The sequence below is a fragment of the Halichoeres trimaculatus genome, unplaced genomic scaffold (genome assembly GCF_033239565.1).
Source record: "Halichoeres trimaculatus isolate MK-OKI-2021-1 unplaced genomic scaffold, fHalTri1.1 fHalTri1_scaffold_1, whole genome shotgun sequence".
NCBI classification, from domain to species: domain Eukaryota; kingdom Metazoa; phylum Chordata; class Actinopteri; order Labriformes; family Labridae; genus Halichoeres; species Halichoeres trimaculatus.
In genome coordinates, this window is record NW_027437179.1 from 37,093,695 (window position 1) to 37,116,145 (window position 22,451).

At 39.6% G+C, this 22,451-nt stretch overlaps 1 protein-coding gene across 2 annotated transcripts in view; it reads right to left on the bottom strand.

Annotated features, from left to right (window-relative positions):
* The window catches only part of asic1b (acid-sensing (proton-gated) ion channel 1b), a 374,230-nt gene that overhangs the window by 31,713 nt on the left and 320,066 nt on the right, over positions 1-22,451 (bottom strand). For both annotated transcript variants that reach the window (XM_074676109.1, XM_074676104.1), the window contains 2 exons: positions 11,912-12,062; positions 3,177-3,304 (listed from right to left, as the gene is read on the bottom strand). In XM_074676109.1, coding sequence (XP_074532210.1) covers positions 3,177-3,304; positions 11,912-12,062 — 279 coding nt within the window. The remainder of the gene's footprint in view (positions 1-3,176; positions 3,305-11,911; positions 12,063-22,451) is intronic.

A 22,451-nucleotide genomic window follows, 5' to 3' on the forward strand; every position in this document is an offset into this window, starting at 1 on the left:
GGTACCCTAACACATCCTTGTGACTATGAGGGAGTATAAGAGAAGGTGATTTTCCATGCAGGACATGAATGCAGCATTGCAAGTTTATAAGTTGAGAAATAAATATTCTAAATTGAAAAAATCTATTTTATTTTAAAACATTAATATTCCTTATCAGATAAACACACACAAATACAGAAAATTGGTACCCTTGAGTACCGATACCGATACCGATTGCCAGGTACCAGGCATTGGTTCCGTATCATTTCAAATGTGAAAGGTACTCATCCTTAGTGGCGCCCCCTGTGGACTTAACAGTCCTAGCTTTGCCTTACTTTGTGGAAGCTCTGGCACAACATTTGTTGACTTGTCGACTAAACTGTCTTGGAGAATTTTAAAGTGAGATGTGATCCGTAAATGTTCAGCAGCATTATTATTTTCACGCAGGAAGCAAGAAAACACTACAGAGGATAGATACAGTGTGCAGAAAAGGACAAAACAGCATGTGGAAAAACAATAAAATGTGTTAATTTGAGGCCTTAGTTTTGTGGTGATTAATGCGCAAACACTGACAGCACCAATTCAAACAAAAGTGAAACAGCACCACAACCAAACAGCCTGTGTGGATGGGATGGTTAAAATCTGTGCAGAGCAGAAAGCTCCCCGACTGTTGAAGCCTTTTCAGATTCATGCGACTTAATTAATTCAATATTCATGTAAAACTATCACCCAGTGGAGCTGTAAATATCTAAAACGTCATTTAAAAAGTGTCTTTACGCTGAAAAAACCCACAAAGATGATCTCTGATGAGGCTGCTAACAGAACAGCTGGTGCTCACTGTTTGAATTTCTAATGATTTATATTCTGACTGCTCCGTTTCTGTGTGGCTCCCAGTCTGCTGGGAGCGCTGGGATCAGGGCAGAGCCGTCAGGAAGCTGCAGGGAGATCCTGCAGATGGTTGCAAACCAGGAGGAGCAAATGGTGAATGTGAGGGCCACTGGGACACGAGGTCGCCGCTTAGAAACCCTCCCACGGATCCCAGGACATATGAGATGAGATTATGTAAGACCGTGCCAGACATGTTTCTGCAGTTGTCTGCTTTGACTCATTTTCAGCTTGAGATGATTACCCAGGATGGAAAAAATTAAATTTGAAGCCCCTGAAGCAGAAACCAAATCTCACTATGAAGCATATTGAAGCAGCAATTAGCTCAAAGAAATTAAAAAATAAAAAGAGAAAAAGAGATAAATCATACTTTTCCTCTTGGGTAAAATAACAAAGACTGCTATTTTATCTTTATTATCTCCTTTAAACACTAGAACATTACTGATTTAATGAAAAATAAAACAACTTTCTGGATGATATTTTCATATTGTAGACCAAAACACCAACACATGAAGCATCTTACTTTCCATATCATCCATGCAGCTACATAAACATCGAGGCTGTTTGAGTGGTCAAGACACAGCTTGGTGGAGTAATTACAGATATCAATCTTGTTCATCGCTATGCAGACGACATTCAGCTTTATGTGTCAATAAAACCAGCAGTGTGGAGAAAAATCATTCCTATTTAATGAAACGTTTGATAACCTGAAACCCTCTATTAAGACTAATCTTTATTTCAAGCTCACTGATTAGTATCATGTTAATTAGCTGGTTCTGTCCTGCTTTTATTAAGTTAATCTATCACTTTTTAAAGCTTGGGTCAGTACACTCACCGGCCACTTTATTAGGCACACCTGTCCAACTGGAAGGGGGGTTTAAGTGACTTTGAACATGGCATGGTTGTTGGTCTGAGTATTTCAGAAACTGCTGATCTACTGGGATTTTAACCCACAACCATCTCTAGGGTTTACAGAGAATGGTCCCAAAAAAGAGAAAATATCCAGTGAGCAGCAGTTCTGTGGGACAAAATGCCTTGTTGATGCCAGAGGTCAGAGGAGAATGGACAGACTGGTTGGAGCTGATAGAAAGGCAACAGTAACTCAAATAACCACTGGTTACAACCGAGGTCTGCAGAAGAGCATCTCTGAACACACAACACGTCCAACCTTGAGGCAGATGGGCTACAGCAGCAGAAGACCACACCGGGTGACCCTCCTGTCAGCTATGAACAGGAAACTGAGGCTACAATTCACACAGCAACACCAAAACTGGACAATAGAAGATTGGAAAAACGTTGCCTGGTCTGATGAGTCTGGATTTCTGCTCCACATTCAGATGGTAGGGTCAGAATTTGGCGTCAACAACATGAAAGCATGGATCCATCCTGCTCGGATCAACGGTTCAGGCTGCTGCTGCTGGTGTAATGGTGTGGGGGATATTTTCTTGGCTCACTTTGGGCCCCTTAGTACCAACTGAGCATGGTTTAAAGTCCACAGCCTACCTGAGTATTGTTGCTGACCATGTCCATCCCTTTATGAGCACAGTGTACCCATCTTCTGATGGCTACTTCCAGCAGAATAACGCTCCATGTCATAAAGCTGGAATCATCTCAGACTGGTTTCTTCAACATGACAATGAGTTCCCTGTACTCAAATGTCCTCCACAGTCCCCAGATCTCAATCCAATAGAGCTCCTTTGGGATGTGGTGGAACGGGAGATTCTCATCATGGATGTTCAGCCGACAAATCTGCAGCAACTGTGTGATGCTATCATGTCAATATGGAGCAAACTCTCAGAGGAATGTTTCCAGTAACGGGGTGCAACCTGGTGCTAGCAAGGTCTACCTAATAAAGTGGCTCAGAAAGTGAGTGTATGTGCCTCCATGTTCCCTGAGATATTGGACTTGTACTCTTCCAGCCCTCTCTTAATCTTGACCTCAAACTAAAACAAAGGGACAAAGTGAGATTACTTTCAAGGCCACACTCAAGAACAACTTACTGCTGAATCCATTTCAAACTTTCTTTTTACAAATTGGATTTTTGTTCTGTCTATGAGCCCCAACTTCTATATTTCCTTTGCATTGTGCACTATAATACTTATCTTCCTCTTCTCTATAAATAAAGTTTATTATTGTTCTATTTAAAGCTTGAGTGAGTCAAATTATTTTTACACCCTGCAGACGATGCAGACATTATTTGCTCTGCTGAAGCTGTAATAAAAAGTCAAACTTCATTTACAGATCCTCCCCGATGTAATGAGCTGAGATATATATTTTAGGATTTCATTTCTGTCATCTTTCCAGAGACGTACCCGTTGTTCCTGACAGGAGACGAAGGTCTGAAACCCCGGCGCTACTCCAAATCCCAGTTGATCTATGAACGGCGGCTCATCCTGGGTGTGGATCTGGACTTTGATCCCGGCTTCAAATGACGTCTCGTCTGTTGACAAGAAGAGGTTAGGACATTTACAACAGGGATGATGATTTGTATGCACACATCAACCTGCTGGATCTACCCAGCAGCAGTTGCTACTAATCAAACCAGGAAGTGGCTTTGCTGCAGAGGAAAACACTCCAGCCGTGGAGGGGGAAAAACAAACCAGAAAGTAATTTAAAAGAACAATACGGTGAACGCAGGAGAAATGATCAAGCACCTTTCACCTGGCGTCTTATTCTGAAAGCAGCAGTCCTACGGAGCAGCGGCACATTCATTAGTTTCACCTATGGACTTGGAGAGTTGACAATCACTGTGTGGTCACAGGGGAGCGAACAAAAGCTGGAATGAGGAGTGAGAGGATAAAGAAGATAGACCTCCTAAGTGAGGAGGCTGGTGATGATGAGTATCCCAAAGAAGCCTTATTTACCGCTAGGGGGAATGAAAGTGAAAGGATAAATTAATAAATAAATGATGTGGAGGGTTAGAGGAAAATCAATACGGCTGACATTTCTCTGAGCTAAAGCACTCTGAGGTATAGATCTTAGATGAAGCAGATAGGCTTCTTTGATACTAAGACCAGGAAGGAGGGGGTATCACAATGACACGCTGGCTTGGGCCTGTTACGGTGCAAACATATTTCTGTCACATTAGCAAAGACCTGGAGCCGCGTGTCATGGTGACGGCAGACAAGATTCAACAGATTCAGTGAGAGCAGGCTCGGGGATAAACTGGGATGTCTGTTTCCTGACACCTCTCTTCCTCGCTTGTCATTCAGCGCTGTCTTTAAAGTGCCAGGCGTTCTCTTTATGTTTTCAATTAAAGAGCTCAGGGATGTGGCTGGATTTCAGCGCCAGAGCTGCGACAAAGAGCGGCAGGCTTTAACTGTTAAACATCGGCCTTCTGAGACTGGATTTGAAACGTTCTCGGCTGCTGCCAAGACAAACGCTCCGGGCTCAAAGCAGCAGATATACATAAGAAGCGCCCGAGCTTCTGATCGCTGGAGCTCACGTCATTTATAAGTCATGGCCATCTGTCACCCTTATGAACATGGGACAATAACTTGTGAGCTAAACTTTGATCAGACTCGACACTATACAAGCAGCTGCTCGACACTTCTTAGGCTGCTTAAGCTTTGGTGAAAATATGCCCAGAAAAGTTGATAAGACTTGGAGGCACACTGCAGCTTTAGTTAACAAATCATCATAAGCTTATTAGTAAGAGCAGAGACTTATTATCACATCTGCCCACTCAGGCTTTCTTAATTTTCTTCTTTTTATTTCATCATTAACTCTTGTGACGAGTTGTAGATGTACCTTTATCTTTTTATTCCATTATAGTTACACAAAATGAATGTAAGGATCCCTGTAAGCGTATATATGAGTCACTCCTTTTAGCTCAGTTAATACTCCAACCCCTCTCTCTATATTTTCTTTTTGTGTGTGCATATTTTTAGTTTCACATTGTTAAGGCATTTGCTGCTACCTCTTATCTTTATGAATCACTGAGCTGAAAAATGCTTGTTTAAATAAATGGTTGCAGCTAGCTTGGAGTTGGATCCGTTGAGTCCCTAAAGAATTCAGCTTACAGGATCTGAATGTTGCTACTCTGCAGATTTCTTCCCCAAAGAGACTGTGAGGACTATCCGTCTGAAGTGGATTGCAGTGACACCTTTGGCCTGGAGTTTCACGTACACTGTGGAGATGATGTGACTCAACAAGGTGTGTCTGTTTTAAAGGCAATGACTGGAGAACAGATTGACTTTTCTTTGTTTGAGACAGCCTTTCTTTTACTGGAATAAACGCAAGAGGTAAGCGCTACAGTTTGAAATGTGACAACAAGCTAGCTTAGTAAACTCAGTCTTTAGCTTAGTTCAGCACCCGTTTACATTTTGCACAACTGGCAGTCTGGTGCTCTGATACCTCTTGTCCACCTAACTGGTCCTGGTGCTAGTTCCGGGCCAGTTCCTGACTAAGCACCGGTTCTTTGTGTTTCCACATACAAAGAACGGGCTCTAGTTGCTCAAAACTGGAGCTTAGCAAGCACAAAACTCAGAGCTAACGCTGCGTTCAATTTTGTGCTCAGAACTGGGAAGTTGGGAGTAGGAATGACGTCATCTCAGAGTTCAGCGTTCCAGTTGCCACTGTAAGCGTTGTCTATTTGTCATCATTTATGTTTATAATTCATACAAAATATGTAATCCATGTTAAATAATTTCATGTGTTATAGATAAATAAGTTAAGTTATAAATGAGTTAAAACTGGAATGTTAAAAAACTATGTTTCACAGAGGAACTTAAGTTTGGCATTTTTTTGGTTCTGCTGCAGTGGTATTGTGAGTCGGACGCATGATATTCAATGTACACAATCTGTGAACCGTCAGACTTTCCAGAAGCAAGAAAAGAAGAGGATTCATCAAAGACTATCAAAGACTCTTTTTTCAATAAGCGGCCAACGAGTTCTCACGGCGTAAAGGTATCAACAGGAGAAGGAGCCGATCTGTGTCAATTGTTGTGAAAGTAGCTAGAGCCATGCTGGAAAAACTTGCCATAACAGCAATATTTCTAAATATAAACACTTTATGATACTTTGTATGAGGTTGATTTGTTGCAACAAAACTAGTCAGAAATTGTAAAATAAAAAGAATATAATAGGAGCCTTATTACTGTCTACCTCTGAACTTGGAATTTCCAACTGGGAATTGGGGGTGGTGTTCATGCTCCGACTTTCCAGTTGGAAATTCCGACCTTGGGGGCGGGGGGGGAGTTCCCACTTGGAAATGGGAAATTCTGACCTCTTAGTACAAATGAAACGCACCATAAGCACCGACTATGTGGGGGGGCTACAGTGACTGACAATCATCAGTGAAAAACAGTCATTCTTAAAAGGGAAAGCTGAGTCATGCCAAGTTGTACGTCGTCTGTTCTTTTATGTTAGGGTTACATTGTTCATGATTGAAATGGAGGCAAAATTAAATCACTAATGCCTTTCCTCTCTTCAGATCAGGTCTATACCTTATTATTTTATTAAACAGACTTAACAGCCTTTTGTTATTGATAATTCTTAAAAAGGAAAGCTGCTGGGAAAGTAGTCTGTTTTGTTGGCGTTTACTCATTCATAACTTGAACTTGAGGAGAAACTAAAGCAGCGGGGCTTTGTTTCTTAAAGATCAGGTCTCTTAACTTATTGTTTTATTGAACAGAGTAAACAGCCTTAAGTTATTTTTCTTATTTACAGAATGGGGGTCACCTCATGTTCACGCATTCACATTTCTCCCCTGCTCTGTATTGTACACGACAGACATCTGCTCTGTTTACAAATGTAAACATGCCCCATGTATCTGGCAAAGGGTTATGAGATGTGTCCGTAACTTGTAATCTCAGTAAATCCTGGTTATGTCCTGCTAGTCATCTACCAAGCAGAGCTAATGTAACCTCACTCTTCATTTTATTGATAGACTCTCAAGTTTGAACAGACCACTGCAGAATAACTGCTGACTGTGGGTTGGAATAGACATTATCACAAAGCTTAACTCATGTTTTGGCCTTTAGCCTCTGCTCTACCACTCTCTGGTTTAGCTTTCTTCTGCTCTCCTGTCCTTTTTCTGTCAGATAGTCTCGCTCCTGTGTCCACCATTGCTACAAAATCAATCCATGAAAGCATTTTAAGCAGAGAAAAACACAAGTTTCCCTCATCTCACTACTAAACTTTGATGTGCCGTAAATTGATCCGGTCCTGCCTAATCTGAGAGGAAAGCTTAGAGCTAAACACAACAAAACAACACACAGGGATGTTACATCCATAAACACCACAATCAGCTGTTTGGAATCAGCAGAGAAAATTCGGCAAAGTTTTTATACTCAAATACTCAAATACTCAAATTGTACTCTTGGGTTGGATGGCCTGCTTTGGCGACCTGGAGGCTCATAAAATGGTTCACTTTTATCTATAAGGCAGTTCATGGTCTGCTTCCCCACTGTTTATGTGTTTTTATCATGCAGAAAAGTACCAGACAGTATTCTCTGCATTCTTTGGACCTCATTATGCTCTCTGTCCCAAACACTTGGACAGGAATTGGGAAAAGGAACCAGCTGCAGAACGACTTAAAGCTCAAGGAGCTGGTTCCTTAAATGGTTTTAAACCTAAAATGAAAGGCACGGAGGCTGGTTCTAGATGCCAGAGTTTTAGCTCGGATGTTTGAACAGTTGTTTCCTAGAATGTGATTTTAATCCATTATCTTGTATTTTATTGACAGTGCTTTGTCTCTTTTCTGCTGCCTGTCTTGGCCAGGTCTCCCTTGAAAAAAAGTAGGAGTGGGAGAAAAAATTGTTACATGATATATATCGGGATTTTTGTTTGGCAATATCAAAATCGGGATTTGTTTTGACAAAAAAAACTTTTTTTTTTCAAATTTAAATTCTTCATTTCAGTTTTTGTCTAAAAAAATGGATTGGAAAAAAGTTACCACTCTTCTCCACTAGAGGGGGGAATGTTTCTCTCTGACTCACGTGATGTGCATTTTATGGGAAAATATGGCTCCTGATATAGTCTGTAGACATTATCATTATCATTTAACTGTTTTTCATGGTCTGGTGTTAAAAAAAGCAAACTATAAATTGGAAAAATTGTAAATATAGAGGAATCTCAATTTAAATCAAACCGGCACCCCAAAAAACTGTAATAGAGTCGAATTGTGAGAATAGCAAATTGTCCCAGCCCTAAAAAAGAGGTTTTTAATCTCAATGGGACCAACCTGGTTAAATAAAGGTTAAATAAATAAAATAAACATATTTCTTTCAAATGTGGCTCAGTTTAAAAGAGAAATAAACAGGCTTTCTAAAAGTATTGATAACAAAAAAGCACTGTTACTGTGATAAAGGGAGATTTAAATACTGCACATTTGTCCTTTTCCAAAAGTTTAAACACTGTGAGGTCTTTCTTTTCTTGAAGAGCAGCAGGCCACAGAATCAACAGGCTGTTGTTTTTCTCTCTATGTTTTTAAAAATAAACCTTAAAGAGAACTCCAGTATCACAGCATCATTACTCTGTCACCACCACCGCCCAGAAGTCCCCTGGTTACACTCTTGTGTTGCTGTCATTAAATCCAGACAGGGCTTCAGTGTTTGCGCTGATGCCTCTCAGCAGGAAGGATCTGATGTACCCCACAGTGTTGTTTCCATTAACAGTTCATGTGTTTTCTTTGTGCCAGTCTGAGTTTCCTCTGGCTGTTTCCTCCCACAGTCTAATGCCACACAGGTCAGGTGAAGTCCAAATTCAAGACTGCCTCAAAGTGATCGTCTGTGCGCGTCAGAGTGGCTCTTTTATCGATAAGCATCCTTATGCTGCTAACCTCCTTAACCTTGTGTACTCACAGCTTTGTGCCCCAAGCGTTCACACATTCATTTCTGCATAAAGACGCAGATTTATCTGAGATGTTTCTCACAATGAAACTCTTTGGTGTATACAAGTAAAATCATTCAAATGTAGAGAAACAAACTCAATGTCTGCTCTTAAAACATGTTCCGAAAGACGTTTTGTTCGGAAATCAAGGTCAGCTTTCCTTTAAGAGTGAAACTACACATTTTAAACTGCTTTCTCTGGCTCGGCATCACCCGGCAACTGTTGCTTCCAGAGATCTGAGGTATCTGTTGATGCTTTTCAATGGCACTTAAGCTGCATCTGCTGAAATGATGACATTTGGTTGCAACATTTTGCACAGTTTGTAAATCTTTGTCCAACAAAGTACCTCTAATTTCGCACTTAAAAAAATGCAGATGACCTTTTGCTTTTATGTAATTCTAGTTTGAATCTGAGGTGATCACATGTTCAGAAAGGGAAACAGCAGGTGTCGGGTGGTTTTGTTCTGCACACTTAGTCACTCACAGTCACACGGCATTATTATTATTACTGTACAATGAAATAAGTGTTATTAAACTCACTCACTGTGAGGAAAACAACAACACAGAGCTGGACTTTTAGAGAGGAAGTGATGACCATATAAGGCTGGATTAAGGTGTTTTAAGTACAGAGCCTGCACATTCAGGAGATTAATGAGTGTTTGAACGTCATTGTTGTGCTCTGTGTTAACATGTGTGTGTGCATGTTTGATAAATACCAATCTTCTTGTTCTTACAGACAGTTCCTACGCAAACACTTTGGACATGCACGGGCTGATGAATGAGGCCGCAGGTGTTTAAACCAGCACATTATGCATCACACGGCATTTAGCCAGATTGAACAAACTGCTGCATAATGCTGCTAATTAATGGCCAATCTGCAGGAAATTTCAGGATGAAAGCTTCAGGCCTCTGGAGAAACAATGAGGAGATGATATCTTTAGTAGTTCTGGTTGATGTTTAAGTAATTTAAGAGTATAACATCTCTTTTAGTCTGTTTGAACTGCTCTGTGGGGCTGCAGCAACAAGGTTCGTTGTTTGGATACTCAGCTGGACAGATGACTTTCTACGTAGAGGTAAAGGCCCTGTGAGGACTTTCTGTGTGAAAACAAAGGTGCCTGTTCATTTCAAGTGAGATTATCAGCGTTGAATCTGGTTGTTTCTTAATGCAATTTGACATTATCGTCCATTTACGAGACGTAGACTGGAAGTTCCTATGGCGACACTTCACCGATCCATCCACTTTCTTACGTATCGGTTTATTTATTTTGTAGTAATGGTGGACACTCTAGCCACTGTCCTATCCTCTCTGATTAAAGCATAAAAGCCGAACGAAGTAACTTTAAAACAATCATAATAAAATGTAGTTAATACTTATAAAAACAAACAGAGTGGTGACTGTGAATGTGTTTGTTACAAGGACCTGCCTCCTTTAGCTCTCTCTAGATTCCCTCTAAAACAGGGGTCTGCAACCTTTATTTAGAGCCATTTTACCTCAGCACACCTGGATTTAAGTCATTTGGGTTTGGGTACAGAATCTTCTTTATCGTCACAAAATACACAAAAAAATGTATGATTCCAATACATAATAGAAATGTAGTAAAAATTATCTAAACAAGTTTTTTTTCCGTTTATGAAATTGTACATGTGGTGTCTTAGTTTTTTAATTTTAATAAATTGGCAAAAAAAAAAGTTGAAAAATATTTCATGTCTGAATTCAAAAAGAAAAAATAAATAAATTTAATAATTTGCTTAATGTTTCCAAAAAAGATGAATAAAAAATGTGTCAAAATTTGTAAAGAATAAAAAAATTGAAATTTAAATAAATTGTCAAAATTTTAAAATTTTGCACATTTTTTTTTTCAAAATTAACATTTTTGAAAAAAAATGAATTTTTGCAAAATTTGCAAAATTTGGAACTTCAATACTTTTCTTAAATAAAAAAAAATGAAATCGGGAAATTTTTAAAGATTTTAAAAACCTTCAAAAAAATTTGGATTTTTTTCTACATTTGCGAAAAAGTAAAAAAATAAAATAAAATTTTTAAAAAAATTGGAAAAAGTTAAAAAGTTTGCAGGAACACATCATTACATTTAGTGTCAATGTCCTCAATCATGTACACACTTTGTAAGAAAACCAATAATCTTCATTTCAATATATATATTTTTTTAAGTTTTTAAAGTGACAAGGAGCCACTGCAAAGACGTCAAAGAGCAGCATGAAGCTCCAGAGCCACTGGCTGCAGACCTTTGCTTTAATAGAAGCTCTTATAAAAGCAGTGATTCATAAAGTATTCTTACATAAATGACATTATGCATTAAAGTAATAAATCATTCAGGCCTGGGGAAGATGTAGATTCATATTTAAGTATCACAGTCACTGAACAGTTTTCTGCTTCATGTTTAATCAGGATTTTGAGCCCAGAGTTTCTGTGACCACACTGCTCTGCCTGTACATTCACTTTCTGTGCACATAAAATATTGATATAAACACACAGCAGCATATGTCGCCACATTAAAATTAAGTAGCAGGGTCTCCTGGAGGAGCACAGAGGACACTCCATGGTGTTGATGAGGGCTCGACTCTGAATGGAGGATCCCGTGGCCTTAATTGATTTTATATCCAGCAAATGGGTCTGCTCTGCTTTGATTCATGCGGACTTGGAGCTTTTCTGACAAGTGATGCAATTACACTCGAATGAAATCAAATTTTCCTGATCAATATCCATCTGTCTTTATACAGTTTAGTCGATAATGTGTGCTGGACACAGCGGGTGCGTTTCAGAGGATCAGAGGGGGCATTTTTCAGCATCATTAGTCATAATTTATGAGAGCGGAGAGAAGAGGTTGAGTAGTTTTAAGAATTTTATCTTGCAGGTGCATACCTCAGCAAAAATCTGCTCCACATAAATCAGTTCTTTAACCTGTATGGTCCAAAATCTGCACGTTCTTACATCTAGTGTTGAGAACAGTTCAGACTCTATTTGAGGGATTAAAGAGGAACGCCTGCGATAGCGCCTCCCTGGAGATTTATCAAAGCGCTCGCTCTGAAAATAAACCAGCCACTTTGCTGTTTGGTTGATTAAAAAAGATCTCTCTTCAACTTTTAAAGTCTTTGCTTGGGGGCAAATGGAAACACCAATCTTCGGCTTTTTTGCTGAGGTCTTCAGAAGTGGGAAAAGGATGTTTGTGTGAGATGCATCCACCAGGAAAGCTTACCGGTCTCTCCCCACACAGGTAGATATTCATCCTGCTGGATGTCCAACATCAGCTCCAGGCCGTTCCCCATCCCACCCTTCATCGTCACCAGCAGGGGTCGTCCATCTTGGCCGGAATTAAAGGTGTAGCACTTCCCGTAACGGGTGAATATCTGTAAAAAGATGAATACAGGGATTTTAGTGACTTCGCAAAAGACTTAAGAGCTCTATCTCAGACTTTACCTCAATTTTTCTCTGTATTAATTCACAGATTCTGAGGTGGAGACAAAAAAAGTGTGCCGCAGTGGGAAAGCTCCTTCAGTCGCCACTTCTTGTTACGCTTTCATCCACAGACCTCAGAGGTCTTTGTGGTGAGAGGCTGTTGACAAACTGAGCCCCGTCTCACCCCTCTTAGTGCTGAATGATACAGCGAGTGCTTTAGTGAAGAGAAATGCCCGAGAAATCTCAGCTACAGCAACAACAGGACTGCTGGCGTCAGAGCCAGTCTTGCATGGCATGAAAGAAGTTCAGAGCGCAATCAATAAGTCAGTGGATAGAAAAACATATTTATAAAACGGTCATTTTTCTGTCAGCAAAACAGAAGATCTCCTCACAGTTCAGGAGAGTTATACAGGAAGCTCCCATCTTATGATCAACTTTTAAATCTGATAAAGTCGAGTCAAAGTCAAGTCCAATTTTTGTCGAGCACATCAGAAACCGAGCGAGCTTATCAAAGTGCTTCACAGACAGAAATATACAGCCGCTGGGGGCCACGGCCAACTTTACAGGACTTCTGCTGCAGGGAGCAGTCGGTGATAAAGAGCATCTGGCCGTGACTCTGCTTCCCATACATCGCCTCTTTGTTGCTTTGTTTGTTTACAATCTGACCACCGACATGAAAAGTGAGGCCAGAAAAGAGGAGCCACAGGGGACTCTGGGGTACACTTGCTCCCACATGTTTGTTAGAGGACATTAATCAAAGCTAAATCATGATTACACTGCAGCCCATGGGTTTCCTGATTAAATTAGGCCAAGTTTTGATTAACTCTGTTTATTCCCCACAAATATTGCTTCCCTGTCCACAAGAACAGTGGGCTACACTTCTCATACCACAAATGGGCAGCTATTTTTTTAGTGGACTAACACTTTGTCTAGTTTTGGTCAACATACATTTCATCTTTACTTAAAGTCTAAATGTTGCTCTTAAAAATCATTAAAGCTAAGTTTTGTCTGACGTACAATGCATAACAAAATTCAGCCTGTTATTGTCCTGTTTTGTCTTGGGAAAAACGATCACTGACTAAGATTTATTGTCATTATTTAACAAAGTTAATCCTGCAAATCAGAGATAGGCCTGAAACTGAAGACAAATAAAATGGACACAGATACTTCTTTTATCTGAATATGCTTGTAAATTTCTTTGTTTTTCATCAACACAACATGCTCTTTTTGACATCTGCAGCTCCACTCATCTTCCTCGGTCTATTCACTGAGGCTGTGGCTTCATTTCAGTCCAACCTTCAGGCCAACAATCTTTTTTTTTTTAAGGGAATTAATTTTCTCGTTCCAAAATAACCCAAGTCCAACCTTGGTCCAAAAATCAGGTTGCTCAGATTCCCTTCCAACTCAGGGCCCCTTTCCGACATGTCACCCCCTGCTCTCCCTCTCAGTTTCTGGCTTTGTCAACTGTCCTAACCTCTCCAAAAATAAAAACAAAAAAGTAATAATAATCTCAAGTCAAAAGTTGTTTCAATATTCCACAGTGCTGAAGTTATTCACCAGATGTGGACCTTGTCTCTCTACAGGCAGGCAGCGGGCTGCACACAGGCAGAGTATTCGTCTGTCATCACCTCATGTTAAGGAAGGAGGCACAGAAGCCACAGGTGCACTTACAGATTTCTTTAAAACACAAACTACACATCAGAACTATGTTTAGAAGTCTGGATTTTTAACAACATAAATGAATTCCCTTAACTTTTCATGCATAGAGTTGACTGCATTGGATATTTTTTGAATGTAATTTTCACCTAAATGCAATAGTCTCTATGGTTGAACTACAAAGAATGCTCTCTGCTGCTCTACTCCTTTTAGCTTTAGAAGCCGTTGACACGATGACGGGTGAAATGCAAAAGTTTTGTTGCGTTTCAGCCTCACATTAATACGGAAACAGCGTTTCAGCCGACTTAAAACGCAAACTTTTGGAAACAGCCTCCCGAGTGGGATTTTTCTGAAACGCTGCCGACACCGTTGCCGTGTAAACAGTAAGCCCAGTAGAAACCATGACGTCACACTCCGCTTCGCGCGATCACACACAACAGTCCAACAGTACTGTTGTTAGGACCGTTGTGATCTACCGTGTTGTGCTTGTGCTGCTGAATCTGCTGACTGTCTTTCAACAAAATGTTCATCTGTTGCTCCACTTTTGAACTTAGCATTCACCAATACACCAGATGATCGGCTCAACTCTACTTCAATGGGGATCTACCAAAAGCGGCTTCTGGACAAGACAGTTATAGCGCCAACTACAGGCCCTGGCATGCCCACTACAGCGTTTTCAGTCCATCAGCATTTCTGTGTAAACACAGATTTTTTTCACTGCGTTTCAGTGTTTTCAGATGAAACATTGTCGTGTAAACTGGGCCTTATTCTGTGGTAAGTCGCTGTTACTACCAGTCAGTTTTCTCTGACTCCAAGATGACCCCAGACAGCCACACTTGTGGACCCTTGCTGGCATATCCTGTCAGTACTTCTATTTCAAAAGAAACCTAAAGGAAAAACAAAACAACATAAAACAGTGGTACACGATACAACATACTTATCAAAGAAGATAAAGAATTATTGAGACGCATAAGAATTATTCCTTTCCTAATGGAGATGTTCCGAAACACAGACTTAGCTTTGGGCCTTTAAAACTATAGATGCTATGAGGAGGATCTGTTTAAACTGGACTGCCTCGCCACCTTGTGGCCTGGAGTCTCACACACAATGTCGTAAATTACTTTTGGTGAGGCGTGTTTGTTTTGGAATTAAATGGAGATCGAATCAAAACAAATTTTCTTTGTTCAAGACAACTTTTAACTGGATATGACGCACCTAGGTAAGGTATTTATCAGTACAGTTACGAAGTGATACAGATTGAAACGTGACAGCAATCAAGTGTTGTAGTACCCGGCTATATGTAGTGCTATCGGCAGCCCGGTGCTCTGACGTATCTTTAGGCTAACGTGACAACAAGTAAACACAGTCAGTTTGTAAGTAGTTTAGTAGACGTTTACTTAGTAAATTTAGTGAATCCTGGTTAGCTACGTCCTGCTAGTCATCTACCAATCAGAGCTAACCTCAGTCTTCATTTTATTGATAGACTCTCAAGTTTGAACAGATCACTGCAGAATAACTCCTGACTGTGGGTTGGGATGGACATTAGCACAAACAGTTTAGACCCAGAGTTAGCCTTTAGCTCGGACTCCGTCTCTCTCCTGTTTAGCTTTCTTCTGCTCTTCTGTCCTTTTTCTGTCTAACAGTTAAGCTCCAGTGTCCACCATCACTACAAAATTAATCACAAAAATTATTTTTAGCAGAGAAATCTCTTCTCACTATTCAACTTCATCAGCCGGCGTGGTGTTGCCATAGAGACCTAGATGTGCTGTAAATCAATCCTGTCCTGGTCGACCTGACCTGGAAGCTAAGAAGTAGCAATTTAGAATAAGATGTAACCAGCAATATTGGCACTGATTATCTCATTTTAATCTCAAGGTAAAGGACTGGAGGAGCTACTGCAGGCAGGAATTGGCAGATAAAACCCTGATGTGGCAGCTGATGACACCCTGTACCCCAGCCAGTTTTAAGATGTGAAGTCATCATGTTTCCTTAAATTCTGTCTTCATCCACTAACACCCCAGAAGTATTAATTTTTTGTTTTTAATGGAGGTTAAAGTGATTAGCAAAGCCTGCATCAACTTGACTCCTTTTAATCAAATGATGATTTGCAATTTGATTAGATTTTATCTGTAATGATAATTACAGAAACACTTCCAACCAGGATCTTCTGCTTCTGCATTTTAAGAGATTATCTTATGATTTACCAGTTGCTATTTTCAAATCCATAATATCAATTAAAGCAGCGTGTATCCATCCAAGCATCACATCTTGTGTAAATAAAGCCGTCTCTGACTTGTGGCTCTCTGTGCTTTCTGTTTTCAGTCTTCAGGCTTTAATTGGATGTTTGGGGGTTTTGTCTATCTATCAAACACAATAAGCAGTGTAAGTTACGACGATCATTGTTTGGAAAGACGAGGGGTTTTGCGTACTTCAATGGGAAGCCAGTGACACCCACTGTTTTCTCAAAGAAGCAGAAACTGGTGTATTCCTGTCATTCTTTGGTCAAAATGAATTCATTTCAAATCAAATGATCTCCTCCTCTCTGAAATCCGGATGGGAAGCTTCTTGAAGAGACGGAGGAGGACAGATCAAGGGAGCTCAGCGCGCTCCGGTTCCACTTTCATCTTCACAGCTCTGACACAAATCAGCCCAGTTCAATGAATATGGTTCACTCCAATCAAACCCAGCTCTCCATGAGCTTGGATTTCATTCCTGGAATTCGTGCTGCATGTTTGTGAATGCATACCTTGCAACAGACGAAATACTAGAAGGAAGAAACCAGGTCCTGCTTGGCAAGGGAGCGACCGCAGCTTAACTAATGGATTTATAATCGAATCATAGACATTAGGAAATGGGCAGCCATGGCTAGACTCCAAATAAAATGTTCTCCTGCTTTTCAGTAAGCAACAATGTATCTTGGCTCACAATTAATTTATAATTAACCTTCAACATTTTGACATTCATGGGAGGAAATGGGGGAAGGAAGAGCAGAGGCCGTGTGTGGAGAAGCAGTCACGATTTAGAAACGGAAAGTAATAAGTGAAATACACCCAAGTCCAGCTGTCTTTGTCTGACCTCAGCGAGAACAACATACAATAGAGATACAGCTTCATTATTTCAGCTTGGTAGAAATAGCTCCGTCAAAACACAGAGAGATGGCACAAAAGGCTATTTTCTGATGAGACTGCATTGGGAAGTTGAGGCTCCTGTGTTCAGAGGACCTTGGGAACATAAAGCAGCAGTGATTGCATTGGTGACGTATGAGTCAGACATTAGCACTTGATGACAAATCAGTAAAATGTCACAAACATCACTCTCACAGAGAGGAGGAAAAAACACGGCCATGTCTCCGGGAGGAAAAATTGAAGTTTAATATGGATCCTGTTCAGTGAAGTGTGTGGGAAAAATGCAGCATGAATCACGATGGATTGCTTCCCTGGATGTGGTTATATAGTGGGAGCTTTTAAGACACTGAGCGCTGAAATGTAATAAATAACCGTCTGGTATTCTGACGCGATATGAGATACGACCTTTCGAGTGCATAAGTGGCAAAACTGAGTCAAAAGCTGTGCCTGAAATGCCCGCAATATGTGCTGTGAATCCAGAGCAGGAAGCACAACATCAATAAAATTACCCTTGAAATCCATCTTGGTGCTGGAGTCTGCTTTCCCCCGTAATCAGATCGCTTTTTATCATAAGTCTTTGGAACATCAGGCGGGGAAATCTAAAGGTCTAACAGCACCACCTGTGCAAAAAATAAAGCTCTTTTCTAAGAGACTGAGACTTCAATGCACCTGAATTTTCCAAATGGGATGCCACGGGCCAAATGTGCAACAAACTTACCTTGAGATTTCAGAGAAAAATCTATTTGTCAGGGAAATCTTTTGAAGACTTTACCCTTTCATGGCTCAGAAAGGATTTATTTTCTTTTTCAAGAATTAAATCACTTTCTTTTAGAGGTCTCTGAAACATCAGGCAGGGGAATTTAGGGGTCTAGCAGCACCTGTGCAGACATTAAACCTCTTTTCCTAAAGTTTGAGGCTTTTTCGCTGCCAAGTTTTTCCTCAAACGATGCAATGAGCCAAGTGTGCACTGCAAAAATGCTGAAATCTAATCAAGTATTTGTCTAATTTTCAGTAAAAATTGTCTTATAACACTTGACAGGAGTCACATTTGACTTATCAGTGCAGAAAAATGCCTTGTGTTGTAAGTTATTTAAAGACAAAAATGAGGTCTGAATTGCCTCTAACTTTTGCTGTCAGGCGATTAAAAAAAAATCTAATTAATTACAGGATTCGTAATTAATCAGTAGAATTAATCGCAGGATAGGATATTACAAAACTGTAGTGCATGACTATTGAAATAAAAATAAAAAGGGAAGATTCGCTGCCATTAACATCTGTTGACGCCTATTCGGTTGCAACCGTTTACTGTGCCTATAGAAGTGAACAATGTTTTCAGCGGGGGGAGGCAGAGTCTGGTGGAGCTTGTCAATCAAAATCATGCTCATAAACTACTGTGGGTGAGAGCGGTGTGCTCTTTGGACGAGAGCTCAGCATGGATATGATGAGAAGATGAGAGATGACAGAGGCATAGCGAGACGCTGCAAGTCAGAAAAGTTCAGGCAGCTCAGGCACCAACTGAGGATGTGTTGGGGTAGTTCAGAGAGAAAAGGTCTTCGCACACTGAATTCATTTTTTTGGGATACATTTTTTTAATCCATGACCCGAAAAAATAACGTCACGCTCTGACACCTTGCACACTGTCTCTGATGTGTTTATTTCGTATTGTTTGCAAAAATTCGCGGTACGAGAAAAATAGAATCATCAAACAGTGATAATGTAATTGATCCTGAGTAGCAGCTGTCAGCATTTTTGAGGTATGTGGTGGAGATAGACTGATATGGATTTTTTGGGGCCGATACGGATATTGATTATCAGTAGGCAAAGAGGCCAATAACAGATATTTGAAGCCAATATTCATTTTCAGTCAAAGTGAAAACATTGGCGTAAAATTTTGAACAATACAAACTCCAACACTCAACTTCATTCAAATGCCTTTGAGCATATGTTTACTAAACAGCCCCCAGGCTCAGCAGCATGTCTTATAAATTTAAAATAAGTTAAATAAAAACTTAAAAAAATAAATGCTTACGTTTTCTACAGTAAATAAAGTTTTCCAAAATTTCTATGTAACTGCAATAAAACTGGGTAGAATTGAGTTTGTGCTGCCTTTTGCAGGCATGTAATGCAGTCAAATTAATTATCTGTTTGGTTTTACATGACTGATTTTAAATGTTTTGACCATCTAGGGCTTCCATAGAGTAGATGAAGAAATTCTGTGCAGAGAAGCATCAGAGCCAAATGGACACAGTTTTGAACGGGTTTCATATCGGCCGTCAGATTAAAAAAGGCTGATGCCGATATGTCCCAAAAATGCCAAATATCGGCCCCGATAATCGGCCTGGCCGACTGATCCTGAGCGGCTGTCAATTTGTTTCAGGTATGTGCGGCGTGCACAGGCACAGGCACGCACGCACACACACACACACACACACACAAGTCTTCATTCATCATCTAATCATCGCCTAAAATGTGTAGAGAAAATATGTCAGAAAATGTGGTGTTGCAAGAAGCCTATGGCGTCTCTGAAACTGGGTAGTCAAACTACCTAAGAAATGAGCAGTGCAGATGCCAAGAAAAAAAAAAAATCAAACCTGTTCCAAAAAAAATAATGACGGACTAAAGTTTTGGCTTGAGTGTGCAAACATGATTAACGTAACATGGGATGGAATTTTTATTTTTATGTGCACAAGTTTTGGACAAAAAAAAAACAGACTCATGGTGCAAAGACCTGAACAGCGGCGTGACATGAGAAAAGACGACAGAGATCATGAAGAGGTTCAAAGGATGGAGTGCCAAGACGAATGCAATCTAAAAAAAAAAGTGTTTTGTCTGTTTTTTGCATCAAAAACAGGAAGAGAGACATAAAAGAAGAGAGTCCACTCTTTTTGAGTAGTTTTGGAGTTCACATAGTCACAGAAAACAATATTATTTGGGTCTTTAAAGATTCAAACATTCAAGATGTGCTGAAAATGACGTCATGCATTAACTTTTACGACGAAAATGGATCCAGAAAAAAATCTTATTTCAAGTTGTTTCAAGACAAAAATGAGGTCTGAATTGCTCGTAACAAGTTAAAAAAATTGAACAAGAAAAATTTGCAATAAAATTTGCTTGAAAGTAAAAAACTGTCTTAATACAAGTAACTTCCTTCCGGTACATTGGCAGATATTTTTACTTGTTACAGCAATTCAGACTGAATTTATGTCTTTAAATGACTTGAAATAAGACATTTTTTCTGGACTGGTCAGGTAAATGTGCCTCATATTGAGTCTAAAAAGACATTTTCTACTGGAAATAAGACAAAAATACTTGATATGATTCATTTTTTCCCAGTGTGCAACAGTTGTCTAAAAATTTGAAAGAAAAATCAATTTGCCGGGACAATCTTTCAAAGATTTAACCTTCTTACGGTTCACAAGGACTGGTTTTCTTTTTCCATAATCAGATCTCTTCCTATCATAAGTCTTTGGAACATCAGGCAAAGAAACCTCGGGGTCTAACAGCATCAGCTGTGCGGAAAATAAAACTCTTTTCATGCTTTTATGCTCCAAAATTTTCCAAATGGGACGCTACGGGCCAAATGTGCAACAAACTAACCTCAAATTTATTTGTTAGGCAATTTCACCAGAAGGTCTCACTCTTCCTGAACTGAGAATCAGATCAGTTTGTTTCAAAGCTCTTTTGAACACCAGGCAGGGAAATCCAGCGGTCTAACAGCACCACCTGTGCAGAAAATAAAACTCTTTTTCAGAAAGTTTCAGACTTTTATGTACAGACTTTCTTCTTTGAAGATTTTCTCTCCTATGATGTCCTTTCTTTCTCTCTAATCAGATAATTCTCTGTTATAACTTTTTGGAGCATTAGGAAGGGAAATCTTTAAGTACCATGACACCACCTGTGCAGATGATAAAGTTATTATCTTGTATTGTGTTGCTTTTAGGTGCAAAAAAGTCTCTTTGAAAAGCAAACACATCCAAATATGCAACAAATGCACCCAAGAATCAGGTTTTATTGAGAGGTTTGAATTCAAATATTTTCCTTTCACAGCTCACAAAGGCTGATTTTCTTTCTCCTTTTATCAGATTTCTATGAAAAAACTCTTTGAAGCATCAGAAAAATCTCAGGCTAGCATTTCATCTCTTGAAAATCAACATCTTTTCTTTCAGTTCGTGACTTTTGCGCGCACAATTTTCCTCTTTTATGCCAAAACGGCCACAACAACATCCCAAGCTATGAATAATCCAGAAGAAATCATTGTTTCAGGCTATTTCTGTTCAGGTTGGAGCGGGTTGTAAGTATAATATTTTTAGGATAAGAGTTTGAAAAATCTGATACTTTAAAGAAAAAGCTCTGATTGAATGAATCGACCAAATGTTTCGAGTGGAAGCGAACGCTCACTTTTAAACTAGAATATGAATGAGCGTGTTAACACGGCAGACTGAGCGTGTACATCCTTCTGTGTGCGTGTGTCCAGCCACCCTTCTTTCCATCTGTGTGTGTGTGTGTGCTGATAATGTGGTGATTTACTCGAGCAGGCCTGAAGTCAGAGTTGCTGTGGTAACCAGGAGATTGTTGCTCCGACTGAAGAGCAGCAGCGGTGGGTGCCGGTGCTGGTGACCTTGGGGAGTCAGGATCTTCATTGTACTGTGTGGCTTTGAGGTTTTTGTGCTGAGTCTCAACACGATTCTTCACGTCTGTCTGTAGAGCAGCTCGTCTGTGTCCGCTGTCGCATTTTCCACATCCAACGTTTGACTGACACATGGATCGATTAATTTATGCATGGCTCTCTCTTCTACAATTAACCTTTGCACATGTGAGAACACTCAATCTGTGTATTTGCACACTGAAATATTTCCCTCTTTGTGCAAAGAGAAAAGGATTAGAGCAGGAATCACAGCCATCTGCATACAAACTGCACAGGTGGGATGAAAGAAACCCTGAGGGCTCGCAAAAAGGATCCCACCTCACGCCGAATTTAAAGCATCTGAAAATCCTGTCACGAACTGGAAGATAGAGGAGAGACACTGTAGCATACCTCCTCTAAACCAACCGTAGGATTCAATTTTAAGAAACAAAAAGAAGAAAAAATGCTCCAAATAACTGGATCTCTGTTTACCACTGAAGTCTCTGAGGGTCAACAGATCTGAAGGGTCTGCATCCGGACACAAAGTTCTGGGAATCAATTTCTGTTTTTGACCTACTCCTCTGAGAAATGTGTTGACAAAACAGTATAGTTAAATACCTTACATGATACTGCCTGAGAATAAAGCAAAACAATACAATAATAACAGAATAAAAACAATAGTTCAATGTGACAATGTGACATGAAATAAAATGAAAAAAAAAAAAAAAAAAAAAAAAAAAAAAATATATATATATATATATATATATATATATATATATATATATATATATATATATATATATATATATATATATATATATATATATAAATTTTGTTCTAACACAACATGAAATACAACCAGACAAACAATGTGGTTGAATTTGATTTAAAAAATGAAACAAACAAAAAAAAAAACTACAAGAAAAACATTTGAT